Source organism: Propithecus coquereli, unplaced genomic scaffold (genome assembly GCF_000956105.1).
Source record: "Propithecus coquereli isolate 6110/MARCELLA unplaced genomic scaffold, Pcoq_1.0 Scaffold64, whole genome shotgun sequence".
Lineage (NCBI taxonomy): Eukaryota > Metazoa > Chordata > Mammalia > Primates > Indriidae > Propithecus > Propithecus coquereli.
Genome location: NW_012152396.1, coordinates 1850667 through 1872934, shown reverse-complemented (window position 1 = coordinate 1872934; position 22268 = coordinate 1850667). Strand labels below are relative to the sequence as shown.

Below are 22268 nucleotides of genomic sequence, written 5' to 3'. Positions count from 1 at the left end.
AAAATCAGATTCCAATTTGAACTTTTAGTAACTGCTCTCAAATTTTGGATTCACATCAATTCTGCCCATTTAAATTCCTTTCAGCTTTTCAGTTGCTTTTTTTTTTTCTCCTGAGACAAGCTATTAAAGCACATTGGCTCTCAAAATCCCAAAAGATCAGTACCAAAAGGACAGTAAAAGGTATATAATACATTCTCTACTTATTTTAATAAGCAGCTGCTTCAGATGAAAGACTTCAAAATAAATGTATTAAAAAAGCACTTTCATAAATACATATTGGCAAGATATGATAGAAGCCATAAATAAGATTAAAAGTAAATTTCCTTAGGCTTGCAGAAGAGAAAATGATCAATTCCAATTTGGAAGCTTGGTCTACAAGAGCCACTGGTCACCACTTGGATCCAGGTGCAAATATTCTGGCAGCAAACTGCAAAATGATCCATTTCTATGGAATCTGCAATAAGCTTAATTAGGATTCTGGAAAGGTCAAACAGAAAAGCCAAAACACGCTACACTCTGTCTTCACCATTTACTTAGTGTCATGGCTCATGAACCAAAGAAACTCTTCGCCCTAGGAAACTGGCTAATTTAGACTTAGCCAATTATCAATCACTGGGACAATCTCTGCCCCACGCTGGGTTTCCAGGAGTTTCCACAGGTTGATCGCTTTCTAGTACTTGAATTTTCACTTCTTGTTCCTCTTCCCTATGTATCAAATTTTAGCTAATCCTCTGGGACAGGGGAATGAATACTGTCAGTCATAAACATTTAAAAATGTGTCTGGGACTCTTCCATCTTACACTGGCTTTTCCTTCTTTATGGTTAATGAGACATCTAGAGAAAGAACAAGAGGATCAAATATGGCTACAGCCCTGGGAGCTATGAGCGGAAAAGGGAGGTGACATCCACGTGTCAGTGTTGGAACTCCTCTCCCATAGGGAGTATCAGTTGCACCATTAAAGGTTGTCCCTCTTTATCTTCGAGTGACCCGGCACCAGGAACTACCCTATGGGTCCTAGTGGTAGCAACTTACCGCTAGGATACACATCAGCTCGCTTGAGACCATGAGGTCAAGTATGAGCAACAGTTGGTCACTGAGGGCAGATCTGCCTGCTTCGATGGGTCACCACGTCACAATGTGGAGAAGGGGGTACCAGGAGAACTGGGCTTGAACTCTGGCTCTAGCACCTTCTGAGCACAGCGCCCTCCACCACATCATCTTGAGGAAATTACTCCTCTCGACCACCAGGTCCCTCATTTGTGAAAGTGGATTTGAAACCATTCGCCTCACAATGTTACTGTGCAGATTACACAACAATCCAGGCAAAATTGCCGGCACAGTGTACGGTACCAGGAAAGACCTAAATAAATGGTAGCTGACATTCCTACCAGCTCTATGATCTGCAGAAAGCAGAACTCGCCCCTAGGATGAGCGTCAGCTGCCCCTCAAAGTTTCTGCGATGATTAAATATACATACATTGTGCTATTAAAATACAGATTATTAATAATCGTCTAGTAAAATGGCTTGTATTGGGATGGTGCTTAATAAATATTAGCCTAATCTGAACCTGCATTCTCAATATAGCTTCCTACGGTTACAGTAATGTGGAATTGATTAACCTGATGTGAACAACAGAAACTTGAAGACTATTCTCCATGATAATGAATCTTTAATGTTTTCTTCCATTCCATTTAAGCACCATCTTGAGGGAACTGAGTAACTAGAAAACAGATACAGGATGAAATTGAATAAGCTTCTTGCTGCACAGTCACAGGAGATTTATTTAAGGGTACTGGGGAACTTGAGCACACTAGTGTCTCTTGATAAAGTCAAATATTTATGCTTTTAATTTCTAGGTCAATGGAAGGGCAAAAAACGGCTTTTTGTAGGGATGACATAGTGACTTAGGAAAACTCTGGGAGAAGATTTCCCAGAATTACCCGTCACTATCTCGGCCTTAAGTCTTAAAACAAACCAAATTTATAGTAAGTTTTTCTTTGCTTTTTCTGATTATTATCCTTTTAGTTTTCTCAAGTACGTTCACCGAGCCTATTGCTTGACATTTGCACTGTGACCGGACAAGTTCAAATTATATACGTTTCAATTCACGGGAAGTCTTCACACGCTCGCCTGCAACGCCGTGCTGAGAGTTAAAGGCCTGAGCTACTGGAGGGATATTCAGATGGATACGTTTGTTAGCCACTATTTTTCACAAAAACTTCTCTTCCTATACACACCCATCATTGCATTGTGGATGTGTTACAGACATCACTCTGAGGAAACTTTTCCAAATCTGTGTTTTAATGCAAACCCAAACCTAGAGAATTTTCCAGGTCTGGTAACAATCTAAATTCACTGCTTCCTCTTTTCTGATTCCTGCAAGCGTTATACAGAAACTACTAAAATATAGGATGGATGGTAAAAGGAAACTAAAATGATGGGTCTATCTCAAAAGACGTGGTAACATCAACCGTGCGGGTAAAGGATCTTCGTGAATGCAAACCTGAGTAATGCTACACAAGAAGAACCATCACCTCCCTGTTGCACGATGAGTCTCTGATTTAAATCTCTTTCATAAAGAGGGAATGGCACACAATAAAAATAAAATTGCATATATTATGATATAGTTCATGGAAGATAAATTAGGATGATCTTTTATTTCCTAAATTTTCTTTTAATTGGCCTTATAATTATGAAACATATATAGACTATAATATGGGACCATGGGAGACACAATCCAGCAGTTCTTTTTAATGGTTATAACATATCGATGCATAGTATTTATTAATAAAAACATTATATAGAAAGAAATGATAATGAAATTCCACTCTAGTGACAAGTATTTTAGAGCATTTAGAAGGCCCATATGCCAGGGATGAAATAAAGCTATGGGAACGGAAGCCACGGCTACTTCCAACCCCTTGGCTTAGTCTTACGGTTTCACACCAGGGCAAAGACCATCTTTTACTCAGACGTACTGTAGACAGTGATACACTTGGTGCCTGCGAAAGGCTTTACTCATCTTACTCATGCATCCATTATTAAGCATGAAACAGCCAAAGATGAATCAATAAAATATACCCCTCTGTTAACAATATGGTATCTACCCCCTTGAGGCTACTTTTCTTACTTGTATAATTTATCACTTTTATCAAGGCCTCTTTCTCTTCCAGATATAAAACCAACACCTCGTTAGAAAATTTACTGTGGCTCTTTCTAAAATAGTAGCGTGCCCTGGAGTGTCTAGTCAATGCAACTTTTACACATAGACAAATGAGCAGAGGTACTAGAGTAGAAAATTATTTTTAAAGTATAATGAAAATTTGACTTCAAAAAATAACACAATTTTAAAAACAATACATCTTATAAAAAGCAATATGTATAAATGTGTGTGTATTCTATTTCATTGCAAGTAGCACAATTCTTGAAAAGTGATGAGATAGACCCTTAGTAAATTTTTGGTGATGACCAAGCAAGAAGGAAAAAAAAGGCAAGGGAGAAAGGAGAAGGTAAGAGGAAGGTAGATGTCCACATCCTGTTCCCTAGGTATAAAATTCTAGCATTTATGCTTTTGACTGAATTAAATATCTTCCTTTTAGAAGAATTGAACATCTTACCTCTAGAACCTTAAAGCCTTTCTGCATGACTTCATATATCATACAACACTTTTGTAGTCTTAAGATTCAATGGGATAGGATTAAATATTTTAACTAAGATGTACTGAACCCTTTAAATTTTTTTTCTTTAAATACAGTTTCAATTTTTCATACTTCTCTATAGCAGCACACTGGTTGTTAATTTTGAGGCAGGAGGTAGGCTTACCATAGAAGACTAGATAGTATCTTCCCCTAGGAAAATTCCTGGGGTAACTAAATGTTTGAACCCCTTTAAAGAATACATCTAAAAGATTAAACAGACTGGGGCATCTCTTGTAAGACACTGAGAAATGCGAAAACAAATTTTTACACAGCGTCCATTAGGTGCCAAACAATTTCATTTATACTATCTCATTTAATCTTTATAGTAACCTCTTATCCAATTGATACATTATGAAACAAAGAGATTAAGTAGCCTAGTTCGGGGTCACAGTGCTAGTTAGTAGCAGAGCTGAAATTCAAAAGCAGTTTCCTTTATTCCCAAGCACTTATTGCTTATGCTCTACCACATTAACAGTTTCTAAATTGGGATGATGGTGATAAAATGAGACAGTGTGTATTGTCATTCAATTGGACACTTTTCAATTTTCACTTTTGGCTTTTGAACTAAAATGATTTTCTTTCTTACATGCCTATGCTATGTAATCATGATGGTACAGTGAGAAATATAAAATCTCTTTCCTCTACATTCATTAATAGCTGTTCCGTTTCTAATAGAAGAAAATTTTAGCTTGAAACATTCATGTATGCCATGTATCCACTCATATGTGTCAAACTTTCTGGCTAATTTTCATACTAGCGCTTGCAACTAAGCTTCCTTATTTCTTCAGTAAAGTTCTATGACTTGGGTTACCGAGCAATAGTTGGGAGTTAAGGAAGGGAGGAAAAGGTATGTTTGGAGAAGAACAATCAGGAAGTGATGAGGCTTTCTAGAAGCAAGTGAGAACAAGAAAGAACAGAAGGAGAAGAGGCAGAATTGCTTCACAAAGCACACACACACACACACACACAAAGCCAAAATATATTGTGGCCATGAAAAGAGGTTTCCTTAGTGATTAGTGACCCCTATTTCCATTCCTGTGAAATCATTTCTCGGTTTGCAGGACCATGACTCCATCCGCACAGTTGCTGGTTCATTGTTACATACTGTCCCAGCGTTGAAAAACAAGTCATCTGCCAGTTTAAATATTATGGACTCATCGATTGAATTCTTTTACAAAGAGTGCATGTTGTGATGAAAGGCCAGTCTTCTGTTGTTTTTAGAACACTTATTTGAGCTGTACATGCAACTGTATTATTCTCTCACTATCGATTTTCACTTTTCTGTCAAGAAGTATAAATTTATGGTGGATCTATGTAGTCTGCTACAAAAAAATTATTAAGGTTATGGAGAAATAACACAATCATTAATCTTACGGGGTTTTGTTAAACATGATTCTGTCATGAAAGTGCAAATATCCATTCGCCTTTTCTCCAAACCACAAACAGATTTCATCTCCATAAATTTAAATAATCCTTCATGTCCATGTACTCATCTATCGTGAGTGAAAATCATCTGGACAACCAGAAATAAGCAGTGCAGCCAACAGTCTTACTGGAGAAGGGGCCAATTGCCCAACGACACATGCTTAGAAGGAAGGATGATGAAGATGGACAGGTTTGTTTGCACTATCACTCACACTTAAGGGCTAAGTACTAACCCTAAATTTTAATAGATAATAATAGCAGTAATAGTGGCAGCTAATAGTTGACTACTTATTAACTGTTAGAAACTGTCCTGAGTATTTTATCTGCAATAGCTTTTTTTTCCTTCAAAACAATTCTATAAGGTAGGTACTATTATTAAACTTATTTTACAGATGAGGAAGGTGAGGCTAAGCTACCTTGGAAAAGTCACACATTCGGCAGCAGCCAGCCTGGGCTGGAATACAAGATTTTCTGACTTCAAGGCCCTGCTACACTGCTTTACTGATGTCACCTGCAGGTAGCAGGAATTGTCAGAGTCCTTCTAAAACAGCTCCTTAGTCATTTGGGACTGACCTTTTACACAACCTGGGGAAAAAGGGACACAGGAAAAGCTAACACCACTTACGCCTACACCAGCCACGCAAGCGTAAAATCGGTTCAATCCTCAATATCACTTTTTCGACAAAACAAAGATCCTTCTTGGAAGGAAAACTACATGTAAAATCTTTGATGCATTTTGTTATAGTTTGACCACATTCAGATACGTCTTCCTCGGTTTCATATTACCTTCTCTGCCAGCATCCAATTAATAAAACAGTGAAGGCAAGTCTCCATGAGTCTCAGGTGGGTATGGGGCTGACACCAGGCATGTCCTTTTTCCCACGTGACAGGTGTGCTGACGAAGCCCTCAACTGCTTTATGAATACCTCAAACCTCAGAAGAGCTGAGCGGCATTTTTTTTTCCTTTAGAAAATCTTGATATATGATTAACTCAAACTTGCCTAATAAGTCAGCTTACAGACTTTTTCATATACATATATCCAGATACAAATAAATGAAAATGAAAATTCAAAAGCCCATAATTAAATACACCTTTAAGCCAATATTTTGAACATCTGGACTTCCCTGGAAGTCCAGGCTGTATATTTACAGGGGGTTTTACCTCTCTTCTCGCCTAAGAAGAGCCGCATAGTTGTGTAATGGTAACATCTGTGTTCCTTTGGGGAGCATGTTTAATTGATTCTAGTAATAATATATATCATGTATTGAGTGCCTATTTTTTTCAAAGCACTTTTAAAAAATTAGGAAATATTTTAAATCAGTATACATCTGAAAAATACCAGGCTTTTATAACTATATATCATTCATGTTCATCTGAATCTTTAACTTTCTACTTTGTATCTCTTTCTGCATTGATTTTAAGTATGGGTTGCATTTTAATGTGTGTTGTGATTTACCTTAAACAAGACAGAAAGAATCTATTCGTGCAAAGCCCAACAATGCCCTATCTTTTAATCAGTGTTACTGAGTGATCCATCTTGGGGGAGGTAGAGCTCTTTTCTCCCAGCATTCAAGATGCATATGTATCAGTCTTCCAAGACTGTTCCCAAAGTGGCAGAGAATAATGAGTAGCACCACCAAAATATCTGGGAGTAATCTGACACAGCCTGCCACAAGCACTAAAGTTCTTCATTGTATCTTACTGCTTTTAAAAATTCACAGCATTTTACATTCTAGCCTATAATATAACTATGTGTGTTTTACTGTAAACATCAGGAAGTTTTTCCACAGACTCTATAAGTAAAAGTAGATACTGCATGAACGTTCCCCACATTTATGCCCCAGCCTCAGAACACTGCTATACTTCTGGTGCTAAAAGGCTTTAGTCAAAAAGCATGGATTGTGTGGCAAGTTTTATTTTAACATATTAACTGCCGTGTGAGTTGTATTTAACTCATGCTAGTTTTGAGCCTGGGGCCTTGTGAAGCATTTGAAACTCACATGTCTCTACCTTGGGAGCCACATGAACTATTTTTCAATTTGCATATAACTCATACACAGAAAACAATAAAAAATAACAAATTTTTCACTAACTTAGAAAGAATCATTTTGTTTTCGAATTTTTATTCTATTTTCATAATAAAACGCCATGGCCCCAAGGAAAAAAATTTTTTTCTAGTGTGGCAGTCAGTATGTTAAGGGACATCAACCTATAGCTAATTGCACAACTCTGATCACTAGTACTACCAACATTTAATTGTCTGACACAACTTTCTATCTGTTTTTCTGCTAGAGCAGATCTAAAACAACTTTCCTCAAAGTAAATCCTTTGTTCAAATGCCTTCCATATTATACAGTGGTGATGAATTACTCCAAGAAACATCCCAAAGACCAAATTGAACATTTTATTTGTGAAAAATTTCTGATGTCAACTCATGTTTTCCAAGATAGGTGTTAAAGTACTAAGATATATAGAATCACATTGCTTACTCAGAAGTTATTTATAGTTGTATGTCTTTCCTGACTCTAGAATATAAATCTACTCCTAGAACATAACGTTCCTTCTTTTGTTTCTTCTTTTCTTTTCCCTTCTTTTCTTATTTACATTGTCTAGTAGAGATAAACTATAAGGCTCTACTTTACCACTAGGCAATTCCAATCTGAATTTCTTTTTTTTAATTTCATGCTTTAAATCATGTGAGGTGAATTGGGAACTTCTTTGTTTCTTCTATAAGCTTAAAATATCTATTAAGAGTTTACTTAAAGGAAGAGGTTCCTATAGCAGTTAGGAAGGAGCAGCAGACTAGGTCTGTTCCATCTTTATATCTGTTAATATATGTATCTGGGTTTCCTCACTTATAAGATCGCAAAAAACGTGCACATTAATTCCTTGCAAATAATGCAGTTTGAGTTAATTTCACAATATTGAGCTAGTTATATTCACATTCCAGAGCTCTTGGTTTCACTTCCTGATTGAATCACACCACCAAGATACCTCCGACTTCAAATAAACTTCAAATTCAGTAGCTTAGCTTCTCAGAGAACATAAAAGAAGACCCAATTCCTGAGGATCATGACAGCAATTTGAAAATTTGCGAGCATGGAGCCTACGCCTTCCTCCAAAGACAGGGCCAGCGCAGACAGTAAGCACGATGCCCTCACCTGGGTCAGGCGGCACACAGGCACAGGAAAAGTGAGTATTGTAGCCCACTTTGAAGTTGGAGTTGATGGGGTAGTGATCTGCTAGCTTGATCATCTTCTTGAAAGCATCGTAGATAAAGATGAAGCTAATCAAGGAAGAGAAGCCCTCTTCCGTGAAACGAGTGAAGTACTGAACCAAGAAGCTGGCATCAGTGGCTACTAAAATGAGACACAGGAAGGCTGACCACAGGCCAATCCAAAGGCGAAACTCCAAATAGTCAAAATTATTGTCTCTGGAAAGAAGAAAGAATGGTGTTTAGACTCCGCCTCTGTGAAACATAAAGAATAATATAAAACTACCTAATGTCTACAGAATGATTGCTAAAAATACACAATCACTTTTAGCCACGAGATATAAAATTTGATTTTATCTAGAAAGTACTAACTTTAAGAGATTTGGTCTAGTGACATAACGGAAGTAAAAATAGAAGTTTGCGAGAAGCACATCGAAAGTATTCATACCATTTATATGTGAATAACTCATAATTTTTCTCATTCAAAAAATATGGTCTCTGCTTTCATGGAGTTTATGGAGTAAATAATCTGAATGCCTAACACTGGGACTTAGTGTGCATTCGATAAATATGAGCTTTACTGGTTAACGAAGACGCTGAGATCAATACGTTCCCTGTCCCCAAGTCACTGTAGTCCACTGAGGGAAACAAATTGACAAACATAATGACACTATAAAATCCTAAGTGATAGTGTTACAGAAGAAGGAGTAACTAATTCTGGCTGGGGGGATGGATAAAGTTGGAGAAAGTACTCAAGGTGTTTAAGGATAAGTAGGAACCTTTCAGAGAGATCAGGGACAGTCAGGCCAGGAAGAGGCAAGAGTAGTTAAAACGCATGTGGCATGAGATGGCGCATTGATGCTCACTGTGGACAGAGTGCCACCAACATGAAAAGATGAGATTAGAAATGTAGGCTGTTATCAGATTGAGAAATGCTGTCTTGCCACGCCAGACTTTACCACTTCTCAGGGAGTTTGCCCACAGGTCTTATATCCTGATGCTAAAGTTGAGTGCAAAGCATCCTGTGTCCACCTTTTTCTGCCTGTTTATCCCACATCAGACTTAGAACAGGCCACCTCATCTGAGAAGGCCATTGTCTTTAGACGCACCTTCCCATTTCTTACGACTGAATTAATTCAAGACTCACAACTATGAAAAGATAGGTTATTTGTCAACATTTTACCATTCCATGCCGATTCTTTTAAAAATATGTACAGAGTGCTTTAAAGTGATTTTTAACTCATAATTTATTTGTAATGAAAAGTCAAATAGCATTCCTTGCATGAGAAGAAGAAATAAATCAAGCATCACGCATGCTTGAAGCTAGCTCTACAGCCTTGCTTTTAGACAGTGAGTTTCTGATAACTGCTAGCAATATATGTTTATAATTTTCCAACAGCATCATCTCTCCACCTCTACATCACCAACCCCATCTGGGCCACCAGTTAATCTCTGCCTGGTAAGAACCTCCTCACTGATATCTATGCCTGCCCTGCTGAAAGTCATTTTCCATACCACAGCCAAACAGTATTTTTAAATGTAAATCAGATACCCAGCATAAAACATTTCAGTAGCTTCCCACTGCCCTTAGAATGAAATTCAAATCGTCTTGCTGGATGAATGAATGCATGCCTGTAGCTGAAGACTTGACTAAGACACTTACTGTCTTTGGCTTACGAACTATCACATGTAACCAGGACGCGACTGGTCCTGTGATAGCTGAAAATTGTAGCATCTCACAATTAAAAATCCCTTAGGTACTGTGATGTTTAATTTTTTGTCAACTTGACTAGACTCTAAGGTGACCAGATATTTGATCAAACATTATTCTAGGTGTTTCTTTACATATTTTTGGAGGGACTAATATTTAATTTGGGGAGCTTTGAATAAAGCAGGTCACCCTCAATAACATGGGTGGGTCTCATCCAATCAGTTGAAAGCCTGGATAGAACAAAATAGACTGGCCTCCCCCAGGGCAAGAGATAATTTTCTAGCATTCTGCCTTTGAACTTCTGCAACATCAGCTCTTTCCGATTCCATAGCAGACGGCCTTTGAACTCAGACCAGTGCCCTGGCTCTCCTGGGTCTCCAGCCGGGCAGCTTGCTCTGCGGATTTTGGACTTGCCAACCTTTGTAATCGCATGAGCCAATTACACACACACACACACACACACACACACACACACACACACACACACACACACACACACCTTATTGGTTCTGTTTCTCTGGAGAACACTGACTAATACGTTTACCAATCTGTCAAATATGCCTCATTTTATAGAGAAGGACACTAAGACCAATGGAAGTTAAATAATTTATCCAATGTCAAGTTTTAACAGCAGAGCTGGGTCAGAAACCAAATCTCTCAATTCCTGAATGGTCCTTTTAAAAATTATATCATGGTTCCCCTATCCAATTTGTATTTAGCTCAAGATAGGGTAGGCCTTAAAGTTATTGTCTTTTGTTTCCCTCTTCTCATCAAATCACACAAACTGGAATACATTTCCAAAGCAGGACATTATTAACACTCGGGTAGAAAGTAATTGTCTACAGATTTTCTGGAAGTTTTCTGAAGACAGCTTTGGCATTCCCTTCCAGTTCCCTTTAAGCCTGGAATCCCACTGTTTAATCTTATGCATGTCTTTGAGAGATAAGCATACTATAGAAAAAACTGAATTCTAATTTGAGATAATTTACATTTATCAAACAAGGAGTTGGTGTCACAATAAGAGCTCAGCAACAGAGTTTTATTACTTCTGAGCCAACACACTTCTTTCTTAAAACAAAAGTTCTCAACAATTACCTAGCTTTGTTTCCCTAGGAAGCTGAAAGTTAGAGCAATCTTGATTCATTCTAAGAATGCGAGTAGTTGTTTATAGAATTGATGTTTACAAGATAGGATGAGTAACAAATCCATTCACTAGCTAATGGTTAGGAACACCATAAGTTTGGGTATAAAGGAAAAAAATGCATGTGTAAACTTAAATCTTAGAACCTAAACCATATGCCAAATTAGCTACTCTAAAAGACTTTTATACTCCTAAAGAGTTCAGTAAGAATGACCCAAGTAAAGGCAATAAAACCTATGGCACTTCATTAGGAAACTGGTCTGTTTAGAGAACCAAGAAGAAAGAGGAATAAAAGATGGGAAACTTAAACAAGTTGATCATCAGTAATGACTCTAATAAAATAGTACTATTACATCCAAAAAGTCCCCTTGGTGCCAAGTTTAAATAGCAATTAAGTTATAAAAAGCAACAGGAAATGATATTAGAGACCAAAGAAGAAATTATGGTAAATTAGAAGGAGAAAATGGATTTATATCTTTATGCTACCATTCAGTATTCCTAGATATTTTGAGTTATAGCTTCTGGGTAGCATAAAACCAAGGATACAGACAAACTGAAGAAGTCACATCTGAAACATGCTACAGAAATCAATGTGCAGCCACTCACAGATATATATAAACTCCCTAAAGGAATAAATCTAGCAATATAATGGAAGAAAATAATAATTTGAAGGTCTAAATAGTTCAAAGAATATAGGAAAGAAATTACTGAATGACCAAATGATAATAACAGAAGCCCAAATCCAACTTTAATTGTGAAGTTTTTATACAGCTTGGAGAACATTGCTAAAACTTCTTTGAGATTCCTCACTCGAGGAAAAAAAGGAACCTAACTCTCTACTATTGGAATACAAAGTGTAAAAATAATACTAAAATAAATAATACTAAATAATAAAATACTAAATAAAATACTAATAAAATACTAAAATAATACTAAATAATAAAAAGAGATCGCAGAATTTAGGCAATAAAATTACAAATGTTTTTTGGAAAATTATGAGCTATTTTCTTCATTCTATTACCAATTTTAAGAGGTGACAGCATATAATTCATATTCCTTTATGATTCTCCCTTTACAAAGCAAATATTAAAACCTCAGACATAAATCTATGGATTATGTGGAATTACTATTTGAGTCCATTGAACCTACAAAAAAAAGATTTACCTAATTCTCCAAAAACGTTAAAATATGTTGGAGGAAATCTGGGCAAGACAAAATAAAATAGTTTCTTAACTGAAAGACCTCTCAGATCCCTTAGTATGCTAAAGTATAAGGAGAATTACCAAGAGGTGGACATCATATATGTGCTTTCCAGATTTATTGGGATCACAGATTTCTTTTTCATAGACACCTAATGGAACTAATAATAGATGAAACACAGTTTAGGAAATAATGATCTGCACAAATATTCTGTACCTAGACAAAATATCACTGCTGCTGTAACACAAGCAAATGATATAACATTGTGAAAAAAATAATGTTCAGCACATGTTACTAGATGATGTAAAATTTAAAGCATGTTTCTCAAATATTTCTTGTTGCTTTATAACTGTTTTCAAATAAATCCATTGGAACTACATTATGTTATCAATTATGATGAAACAAAGGGAAAGTGAGAGAAGAACTTGTTTAGTGAAAATAAACCATTTCTGCCCCACAATAATTTAAAGCAAACCGGGATGCAAACATTTTCTGTAGATTAAGGTTCTGATCACATTTCATCCAATAAATCTTTCTGTGAAGGTTGTGCGTGTTTGTTCCTGTTTATAGTATTCTTGTTTAATCTTTCCACAAAGGCTTTCTTGTCTCACACAGTGTTTTCTTAAACATATAAAAGCTGTTTGACTCTTTCTATAAACTGACATGAATAAAATTCTTTCCAAAGTTCTTCTGAGAATTACGATGGAGGAGGGATTTGTAATGATGATCTACAGAAAACTCGTAACATTATTTAAAATTTGGAACTTAAACTTCTTAGAAGACTCTTGCTGATGTTCTCAACCCAGTTTTTAAAAAATTGGTTTTAAATCCTCATTCCCTCCTCTATCTTATGATCATTTTTGATAACACGGAGAGTTTCAAAGGGTATATGTGAGTCCTTAAGTTCATGAGATACTATGTAGATAGTGACAACTCTAAAATCAAAATCCTAAAAATGTATAATAATATAAGAATATGGAAATTCCAACAAAGGGTATTAGCAAGCCATATGAAATTCTGCAACCTACCTAAGGATTGAGTTCTGCCAATAAAGGCAATTCTCTCTTGGAGGTATCAAGTACATTAGAAAGAGGCCAGAATACTCAATTAGATTTTGAATCTATTTGTGGACTAATGTGGCCACTTGGATAATTCACTTAACTCAATTTTTCCCTTTTTAAAATGACCCATCAATTTCTAAAAGAAAATATTAATATCCTAATTGTCACGCTCATTAGCAATGTCTAGTGATTCCTTAAGGGGTTTGGGCTCTGGAGTCAGAAAGCAGGAATCACAGCCTTACCAATGACCAGTGAGGTAAAATTCAGCAATTTACTTATTCTGTGCCTGCACCTATTTTCTTGTCTGTAAAAAAGGATGTGGTCCCTACCTCCTAGGATTACTGTAAGAATCAAATGAGTCAGTACGTGTAAGGTGCTTAGGATAATGCTTGGTACATGATCAGCACTCAGTAAGTGTTAGTGATTACTCAGTTGAGTCTGAAAGCTGTCTTAGTTAAGAGCACTAGAACGGGGGTGAGGAAGCGTAGCCTGAGTAAAGGGCATCCAGTCTCTGTCACTAATGAACCATGTGACCTCACATAAGTCATTTAATTTCTCTAGCGTATCAGGAAAGGTCCTGACAGGAAATAGAAGGCACTCTCAAACGAGATTCTGAGGAAAACTTCAATAAAGAGGCTATTCACAGAAGTGTGAGTAACAAAGAACGATGAGGCGCTCGGGGCCCAGCAAGCACGGGAAGCCACTGCCAATGTCAGGCGTGAAAAGGCCAAGGAAGAAACAGCGACCAGAGCCTGGCGAGGGCTGGAGCCACAGTAGAGGAGCCTGGCAAGGCCTGAAGTCCAGGCTGCTGGTGCTACAGCAGAGACAGCGAGGTGGGAAAGGCAGACACACTGTGACCACTCTCTCTGCCTGTCCTGCTGGGGCGACCCGTTAGCCAAACTCAACAGGAAGCCAGAGGGCAAAGGAGCCCAGATGTTGTCATCCATAACTGGGGAGGGAGCAAGCACAACATACATCCTATGGGCCTCTGCTGAATCAGAAGTAAAATGCATGTCAGACTACTTAATCCCCAAGGCCCTTCCAACTTCCAAATCTTAACATTCCGGTAATCCCAATTCGTGGATCTACCTAATTACTATTCTATGTCCTACCTAGACTGTGAATGTTCTACAATCAAACAAGTCTAATTTATAATTAAACATGTGCATACGTACTTGCTGAAATTAAATAGAAGCCTCTCAAAAACTAGGACAGGTCCGGTGCTGCTCAAGATAGTGAGTGGTTGACCAGCAAAAAGGCAAAAGATGGCTCCCGAGACAGCGGTGCCCAAAAAACTCTCCAACACGCCCTAAAAGTAAGAAAATAGAGGAGATAAATCAAACACAGCTTTTCTTCTTCCCTTTTGTGATGTTACCAGGGAAATAAATCCATACAAATAGGCTATATTAGGGTCTTAGCAAACATATCAAGAATGAAGAACAAGACTCTAACCAGTATGAGTATCATCACCATTTATTTCACCTTACATACAATTCAGTCATTTTTTCCCTACTCCAAGGGTTGGACTGCTCCTAAGAACTATAATGACTGTAATGACTGGTGTACAGAAGGCAAAAGGTGGCTCTAATTCTCACTAAAAATATTGTCGCTTCTATTCATAAAATCATATTCTATAATCCCATCAAATGGGTAGAAGTGACTTGGTACTTTTGGTGGCATTTTCCTCTTTGGGGTTACCTTCAGTGTTTGTTTTAGCCTGATTTCACCTTGCATACTAGGCACTTACAAGCAGCTATATTTTATGCACGAAAGCTATTTTTTGCTAGAGAAATGCTTTCAAAGTAGAGAGGAGAGCAAACAGGACCAAAGCAGTGATTTGTCCTCCATTCTGCAATTTCTAAGATATTAATTTCTTAAAAAACATTCCTATTACATATTCATTGTCCAATGTAAACTTATATAAGAGCTTCAATTAACTATATCTAAAGAAAATAAATGTGCAGGGATATGAATAGCTAGACTTCTGTGGCCACATTTGCTTTTAGTTATATCTCTGGAAATCAACTCATTATTTTCCTTTTGACATAACAAGAAAAGTGACACATGTCATCAAGCATCACTGACTTACAAAATTATCCTTTCTTAACTGCATCATTCAGGGCTGATGCTTTCAATTACAACAAACTAGCCTGTTCCCTATATTTGTCACTATTTCAAACTTTAGTTAGAAAAGCACAGGTATATTTGGAGGAAGGTCTTTTTGTAAACCTAAAATAATATTTTATCAAGGAATGACTTCTAAATGTAAAAAGATAACAAAGACCTTTTATTCATACAGAAAGCCATAAACCTGAATATTAAAACCTGAAAAATAGAACATTTTCAAAGGCCAGGTACAGTGGCTCATGCCAGTAATCCCAGCAGTTTGGGAGGCCAGGGCAGGGGGATTGCTTGAGGCCAAGGGTTTCAGACCAGCCTGAACAACACAGGGAGACCTCATCTCAACAAAAAAGTGAAAAAAAAAAAAAAATAGTTGAGTGTGGTGGCCAGGAGTTTGAGGCTACAGTGATCTATGATCATGGTACTGTACTCCAGCCTGGGTAAACAGAGCAAGATCTTGCCTCTAAAAAAATAAAATAAAATTTCAAATGAATAAATTCTATAGCTTTAAAGGACATAATAATATATTTAGTGGTAAATTAATCTGAACAGTGGAGCAAAATGATATGATCTCTGTAACTTTATGTGTATACTAAAACAAAATGGTATAGGAAGATTTGCCTTTACAATTAAACAACGGATTACCTGTTCTTAGAAGTATGATTTATGTTACATGAAACAAGCTTTTTAATCTAAGCAACCCCCTGACTGGAGCAGAGTGGATTTCTGGGGGATCTAAAGTGCTTCTCCGTCAGCCCCTGTGCCCCCAACTCCCTAGTTAACCATCTACCTGTCAGCCTCACTAAACCACCTCTTTCCATTCTCCCCACGTTCTCCAGAGACTTTTCATTCACAAATCATTTTTAGAGAAAATACAACATGCATGAAATGATTATGAAGAAATTGGCTTTTTAAAATCAACATTCAAAACTTAAAAACACACTAAGTTCTACTCAGAAGCCATCCTGAGAGACCTTTATTGCAATGATTACTCAACATGTTTTCGACACTACTCCAGAGCCAGCAACGTGCTCCTTAGGATGACATTAGCTATAGGACATCTTCCTCTCTAAAGGGGACAGTTCAATTCAGAAAGCAGATAAAAATTCTTCAGAGCAGCACTTGGAGTGGGGTGGGGATGGACAAAAAACAAGGTTGACGATTAAGTAATAAGACTGGCTTCTCTCATGGCAAGTAAACACATTCTCCGTGGAAAAGCCTAGTTTCGAAGTCTGGCAAGAGGATCTTGTAAGGAACCCCACTTCCATGGATGTCATTCCAGTGCATGGCTGAAGGGCGCCATCTGATTATAGCTATTCCATATATAGAGTATCCAGCTCATTCTTCCTTGTAGGGACAGAAATCAGAGTCACAAGCAAGGATAGCAGAACCAAAATGCATTTATGCAGAGAAGACAGAAAGAGATTCCCCTGTGCCCAATAAATAGTGTTAGTCTTGATTCCTTCCACATTTAGACACTGAGATTCAGGAGGGTTAAATGATATGAACAAATTCACATCAATGTGGCACAACGAGTCTCCGGCATATGCACCTGCCCAACCACACCCCACCCTTGAAAAGGGTGAAGGTGCACCTTTGGCTGAGATTTTCTTAGACATCCAATTTTTCACTCCCTGAGCACAGACAGTGGGCTTTCTATGTCTTTATGATTTATCTTTCTTTTTTATGACTTACATTAGCGTATATGCAACATGAAAGGTAGGGTTTTGAATGTTCCATGTGGCAGGACAGGCTACATGCTGGGTACATGTGATAGGCAAAGATACACCCCATCATTCTTTATCAAGCACAGAGGAAGGCCTATTTCTCATCACTGCTGTGGACCAGAACACAGCAGTGACCGGCTGTGAGGGAGAACAGCAAGGAGAAGAGGAGGAATACGAGATTTAGCATTCTTCACTTGATTTGACACAGCTATTAATCTCTCCGAGGGCAAGAACAGGGTCTTCCAAGGTCATCGTGTTTCTCTTTCTCCCACCACGCTCTCCACCATACCTCCATGCGCTCTGTAGGCATTTAGCAAATGCTGAAGGAACCAAGAAGAAATCTCAAATGACACCCCAGGTTCCACTTATCAAAGGTCAATGGCTATTGTTGCTCATTCAGTAAAGATACCAAACAATTTCTTCCAGAAAATGACTGTGATTTATGCGAAGAAACGCGATTGTTAAAAGGCAGATTATTTTTATTTCAGCACTTGATCCTCTGGTAAGTACTGCAGTTTCCATTCTGCTGCTGACAATTTTGAAACAGAGACAGGTGATTTATTATACACACTGCACTGGAAACTTGCTTAAACTTAGAGATGCTTCCAGCGTTTCTGAGCAAAGAACTATTTTGACATGTGCTTCTTCAAAATACAGAAATTTTTAAAGTAATCTCATGCAATGAATAACTCTAGTTTAGCTGTAACTGGAGTTTAAAGCAATTTATAAGGTGAACTATCAAAAACCTCTTTTCTGATTTATTATATTCAGCATTCACTGATATAAAAAAGGAAAACGACATGTGGATGTGTGTATTTTTAAAAGCCATAACTCATGAAGACACTTCTACACTCAATTTCTCAGAGGAACGAACTCCCAAACAATTCTGGAGAGTACAGACAGCTGAGCTCTGAGGTATGGTATGCACATTAGATCAGATAATGTATGTAAAATGCTTAGCATAGTTTGTGATTGAGCAAATCTTTTTCATACGTAGTAACCATACACTTACTGTACTTATTTACATACAGGATGAGGAGGCTAGGCTAGAGGATGTCTCAGATCTCCTCCCGGTGGCCCAACACAAAGAGTATGTCTTGGAGTCAGGGACATCTAAGTTTAAATCTCAGCTCTACCAGTTACCACTTGGGTAAACTTCCTAAATTCTAATTGTCTCTTCCATAAAATCACTAGCTACCTCACACGATAATTACTTGAATTAAATGAAACAATAATATACAAAGAGCTAAGGGGTTCGCTTTGCACGAAGCAGAGACACAACCTAAGGTGTTCTTTGCTTAGGTGCTTCTCACCTCCTTCTTCCCAGCCTGTCTCTGTCATGTCTCTTTCCTTCAAGAGAGGAAGGAGTGAGAGAGAAAGTCAAAAGGACTGACACAAAAAGAAAAGATTAAAATTAGTCCTCAGAAGAAAAGGAGGAAAAAGTCTCTTGAGATCTGCGGTATTTCCCAGGGCAAATTCTCAATCAACAGAAACCTCTGGGGACAACACTATGAACACTGAGTTGCTTCTTTTCATTCCTTGTATTACTAAACACAATGACTCAACAATGATAAACAAAATGCTTTGTTTTACTTTACAGCTATAAAGTCAAAATCCATGTCTAAAACAATTTGTGAATATTTTCTGCTTGAATTAGGGTATAAAATCAAACCAAAGACAGTCCCCATTAATTAATTAATTAATTTCAGAATATTACAGGGGCACAGACGCTTTGGTTACATAAATTGTCTTTGCACAGCCCCAGTCAGAGCTACAAGTGTGCCCAATCCCAAGACAGCATGCACTGCACCTTTTAAGTGTGAATTTAGCCCTCCTCTTCTCCCTACTGGAATTGATAAATAAATTCGGCAAAGTCTGAGGTTATAAAATCAATGTACACAAATCAGTACCATTCCCAAATGCCAACAACAGTCAAGCTGAGAACCAAATTAAAGACTCAATACGTTTCACAATAGTAACAAAGAAAATAAAATACCTAGAAATATATTTAACTAAGGAGGTGAAAGACCTCTACAGAGAGAACAATGAAACACTGAGGAAGGAAATAGCAGAGGAGGTAAACAGATAGAAAACAATACCATGCTCATGGATTGGCAGAATCAACATTGGTAAAATGTCTATACTACCCAAAGTGATCTACAGATTCAATGTAATCCCTATTAAAATACCAAAATCATTTTTTGCAAATCTAGAAAAAATAATTCTATACTTCATATGGAAACAGAGAAGACCTCCTATAGCCAAAGCAACCTTAAACAAAAAGAACAAAGTGGGAGGCATCAATTTACCAGACTTCAAGCTATACTACAAGGCTATAGTAACCAAAACAGCATGATACTGGCACAAGACCAGAGACATAGACCAATGGAATAGGACTGAGAACCCAGATATAAGATTTTTGACAAAGCAGACAAAAACATACACTTGGGGAAAGAACTCCTAATCAATAAATGCTGCTGGAAAAATTGGATAATCACATATAAAGGACTGAAACAGGATCCACACCTCTCACCCCTCACAAAAATCAATTCACGATGGATAACAGACTTAAACCTAAGGTATGAAACTGTAAGAATTCTAGAAGGAAATGTTGGGAAAACTCTTATGGACATTGGCCTAGGCAAAGAATTTATGAAGAAGATCCCAAAAGCAATCACAGCAACAACAAAAATAAACAAATGGGACCTGGTCTCTGTTTTTTAAAACAGCCAAGAAAATTAGGACAAGTCCCAGAATAGTAAAATCAAGCATAAAAGAAATCAGACCATAGGAGCAAGACTCCAAAGAAATTAAAATTGAATCATGATTTGTAATAACAGTATTTTATATCTGAGCTACTTGGGACAAGGGCTGCCAGGGCCACCATTTCCTGTCATGGCTAATACAAAGCAAGTACATTCAAGATGATAAAACATCGAAAATTAAAAATTTATGGTGTCAACGTTGATTTCGTTGAAATTTGGTATCTTCATATTACACTAAAGAATGACTTTTGTTGTTTCATTTCATTTTTATTAAAGATTTTTTATTTGGATTAATAATTGCAATGCTGTTTAGGGAGGCCGAGTGACAATAATAGAGGGAGTAAAAATGGCTAAGAAGAAAAGTGGCACAACTGCCCAAGAAAACAAAAGATTTTCTATTTTTTTCACAGTTTGCAAACCAGTAAAACATGGAAAATAAAATATTTTGGTGGCATTAAATGACAAAGCATTAATCAACATCATTGTTACATTTCAGGCTTTAAAAAATTTATTTCCAACAATAAAAAGAAATTTTAGCCCATGTTGGTGGTGATTTATATGAACTGTATAGAATGTTGAATAATAAAATTAAGTTTTTCTAGATAAGACTTTGAAGTTTAGCCAAGAAAAATGATGCAGCTTAATGCCATTGGAAATAGGCAGTCGGATCTGAATTACCTGCACGAGTCTGATGACAGGTCACCAGCACAAGCCAAGTCACACATTCAAAAACATAAGTGCAGAAATGATGTAAGTATCTAAATCAAATTTGGGTCACATAAGCATTACCTGGGAAGCTTTTCTTTTTTTTCTTTTTTTAAAAATACTGATTCTTTATCTCCACCTTGAAGAATTAAATCAGGATTTCTAAAGATGAAGCCTAGGGAATGAAGATTCTCATGTGGCCCAAATTTGAGGTGCGTTCATTCAAGCAACCTCCCCTTTTTCTTCAAAATAGCATTAAGGATTGGTTGTACAGACCATTCTTCTACACTGGGGAAGAAGGCTGAGTATACAACCCTCATTTTTTATTTCATCTGTGTGGCTACAAGCTATAAATCAGTGATTTCTGTCCTGACAGATCACGGCTGCCAAATCCTTATTACCATCTACTCTGCCTAAAGTGCTTTGTCGTCATAAGCAGGATTTCTGTTTACACTGCCCAGTGGGAACTTAAAAAAAGGAAAGACTTGAAAGACAAATTATCTCCCTGCTTGAAGAAAAGTAGAAGCCAAAAAAACCTCACCAAAAGAGCTCCAACTGCAAGTCTAAAGACTGGGTGGGCAAGACATGGGGGAGTTTATAGTAATTTTTTGTTTGAAGAGCTGTATTGTATCTAGATCATCTGAAACATGAGGTCAGTATAACCTTACACAAAAATCAATTCCAGATGGATAAAAAATTTAAATGAAAACATAAAATAATTAAAATATGTGGGCAAATATTTTTCTAATCTTCGGGTAGGGAAAGCCTCTCTAAATATATCATGAAAATAAGAAACTATAAAAAATTGAAGATTTTGACTATATAAAAATTTAAATCTGTACAGCAAAAGCAATCATAAATAAAGTTAAAAGACATATAGTAGCTCTAGGAAAAATATATTTTCTAATATTTTTCACAAGCAAAAAGAAAATATCATTATATATAAAGAGTTTTTACAAGTCAATGAGAAAAAAAACTAGATTCCCTCAAAGAAAAATACACTAAAGACACAAGTATAAAGAAGTTTAGATAATCAGTAAAAATGTGAAAGATGTTCAACCTCACTAAAAAGAAAAAAAATCAAAGAACTTTGAATTGAATAAGAATCAGCCATCATTTTCCAACCCACAGAATGACAAAAATGAGGATATAGGACAAAATTCTGTTTTTTCAAGAGTGTGGGCACGTGGGCTTCTTGTCCATTACTGGTAGAAGTATAAACTGGTATAACCTTTATAAATATCAAATATCAACAAATAAAATAGCATATCCTGCAATCATTCTGCTAGGAATTTTCCCAAAGGAAGTACTCATAAAGAATGAAAATGTAATTAATCACTATAGTATTGTTTATAAAGGAGAAAACCGGGAAAAATTGAAAGTCCACTGAGAGGGTGTCTGTTAAGTAAATTACAGCACATACATCATGTGTATAAATAGATGTAATCATTAAAATTATGTTAAAGATTCACAGTGAAGTGGAAATACTAGTGTGAT

General features: G+C 36.9%; 1 protein-coding gene across 1 annotated transcript in view; it reads right to left on the bottom strand.

Annotated features, from left to right (window-relative positions):
• Positions 1-8153: 8153 nt before the first annotated feature.
• The window catches only part of LOC105822803 (electrogenic sodium bicarbonate cotransporter 1-like), a 146246-nt gene continuing 132131 nt past the window's right edge, over positions 8154-22268 (bottom strand). Inside the window, exons 9-10 of the mRNA XM_012659832.1 lie at positions 14629-14762; positions 8154-8559 (exon numbers count right to left, since the gene is read on the bottom strand). Coding sequence (XP_012515286.1) covers positions 8154-8559; positions 14629-14762 — 540 coding nt within the window. The remainder of the gene's footprint in view (positions 8560-14628; positions 14763-22268) is intronic.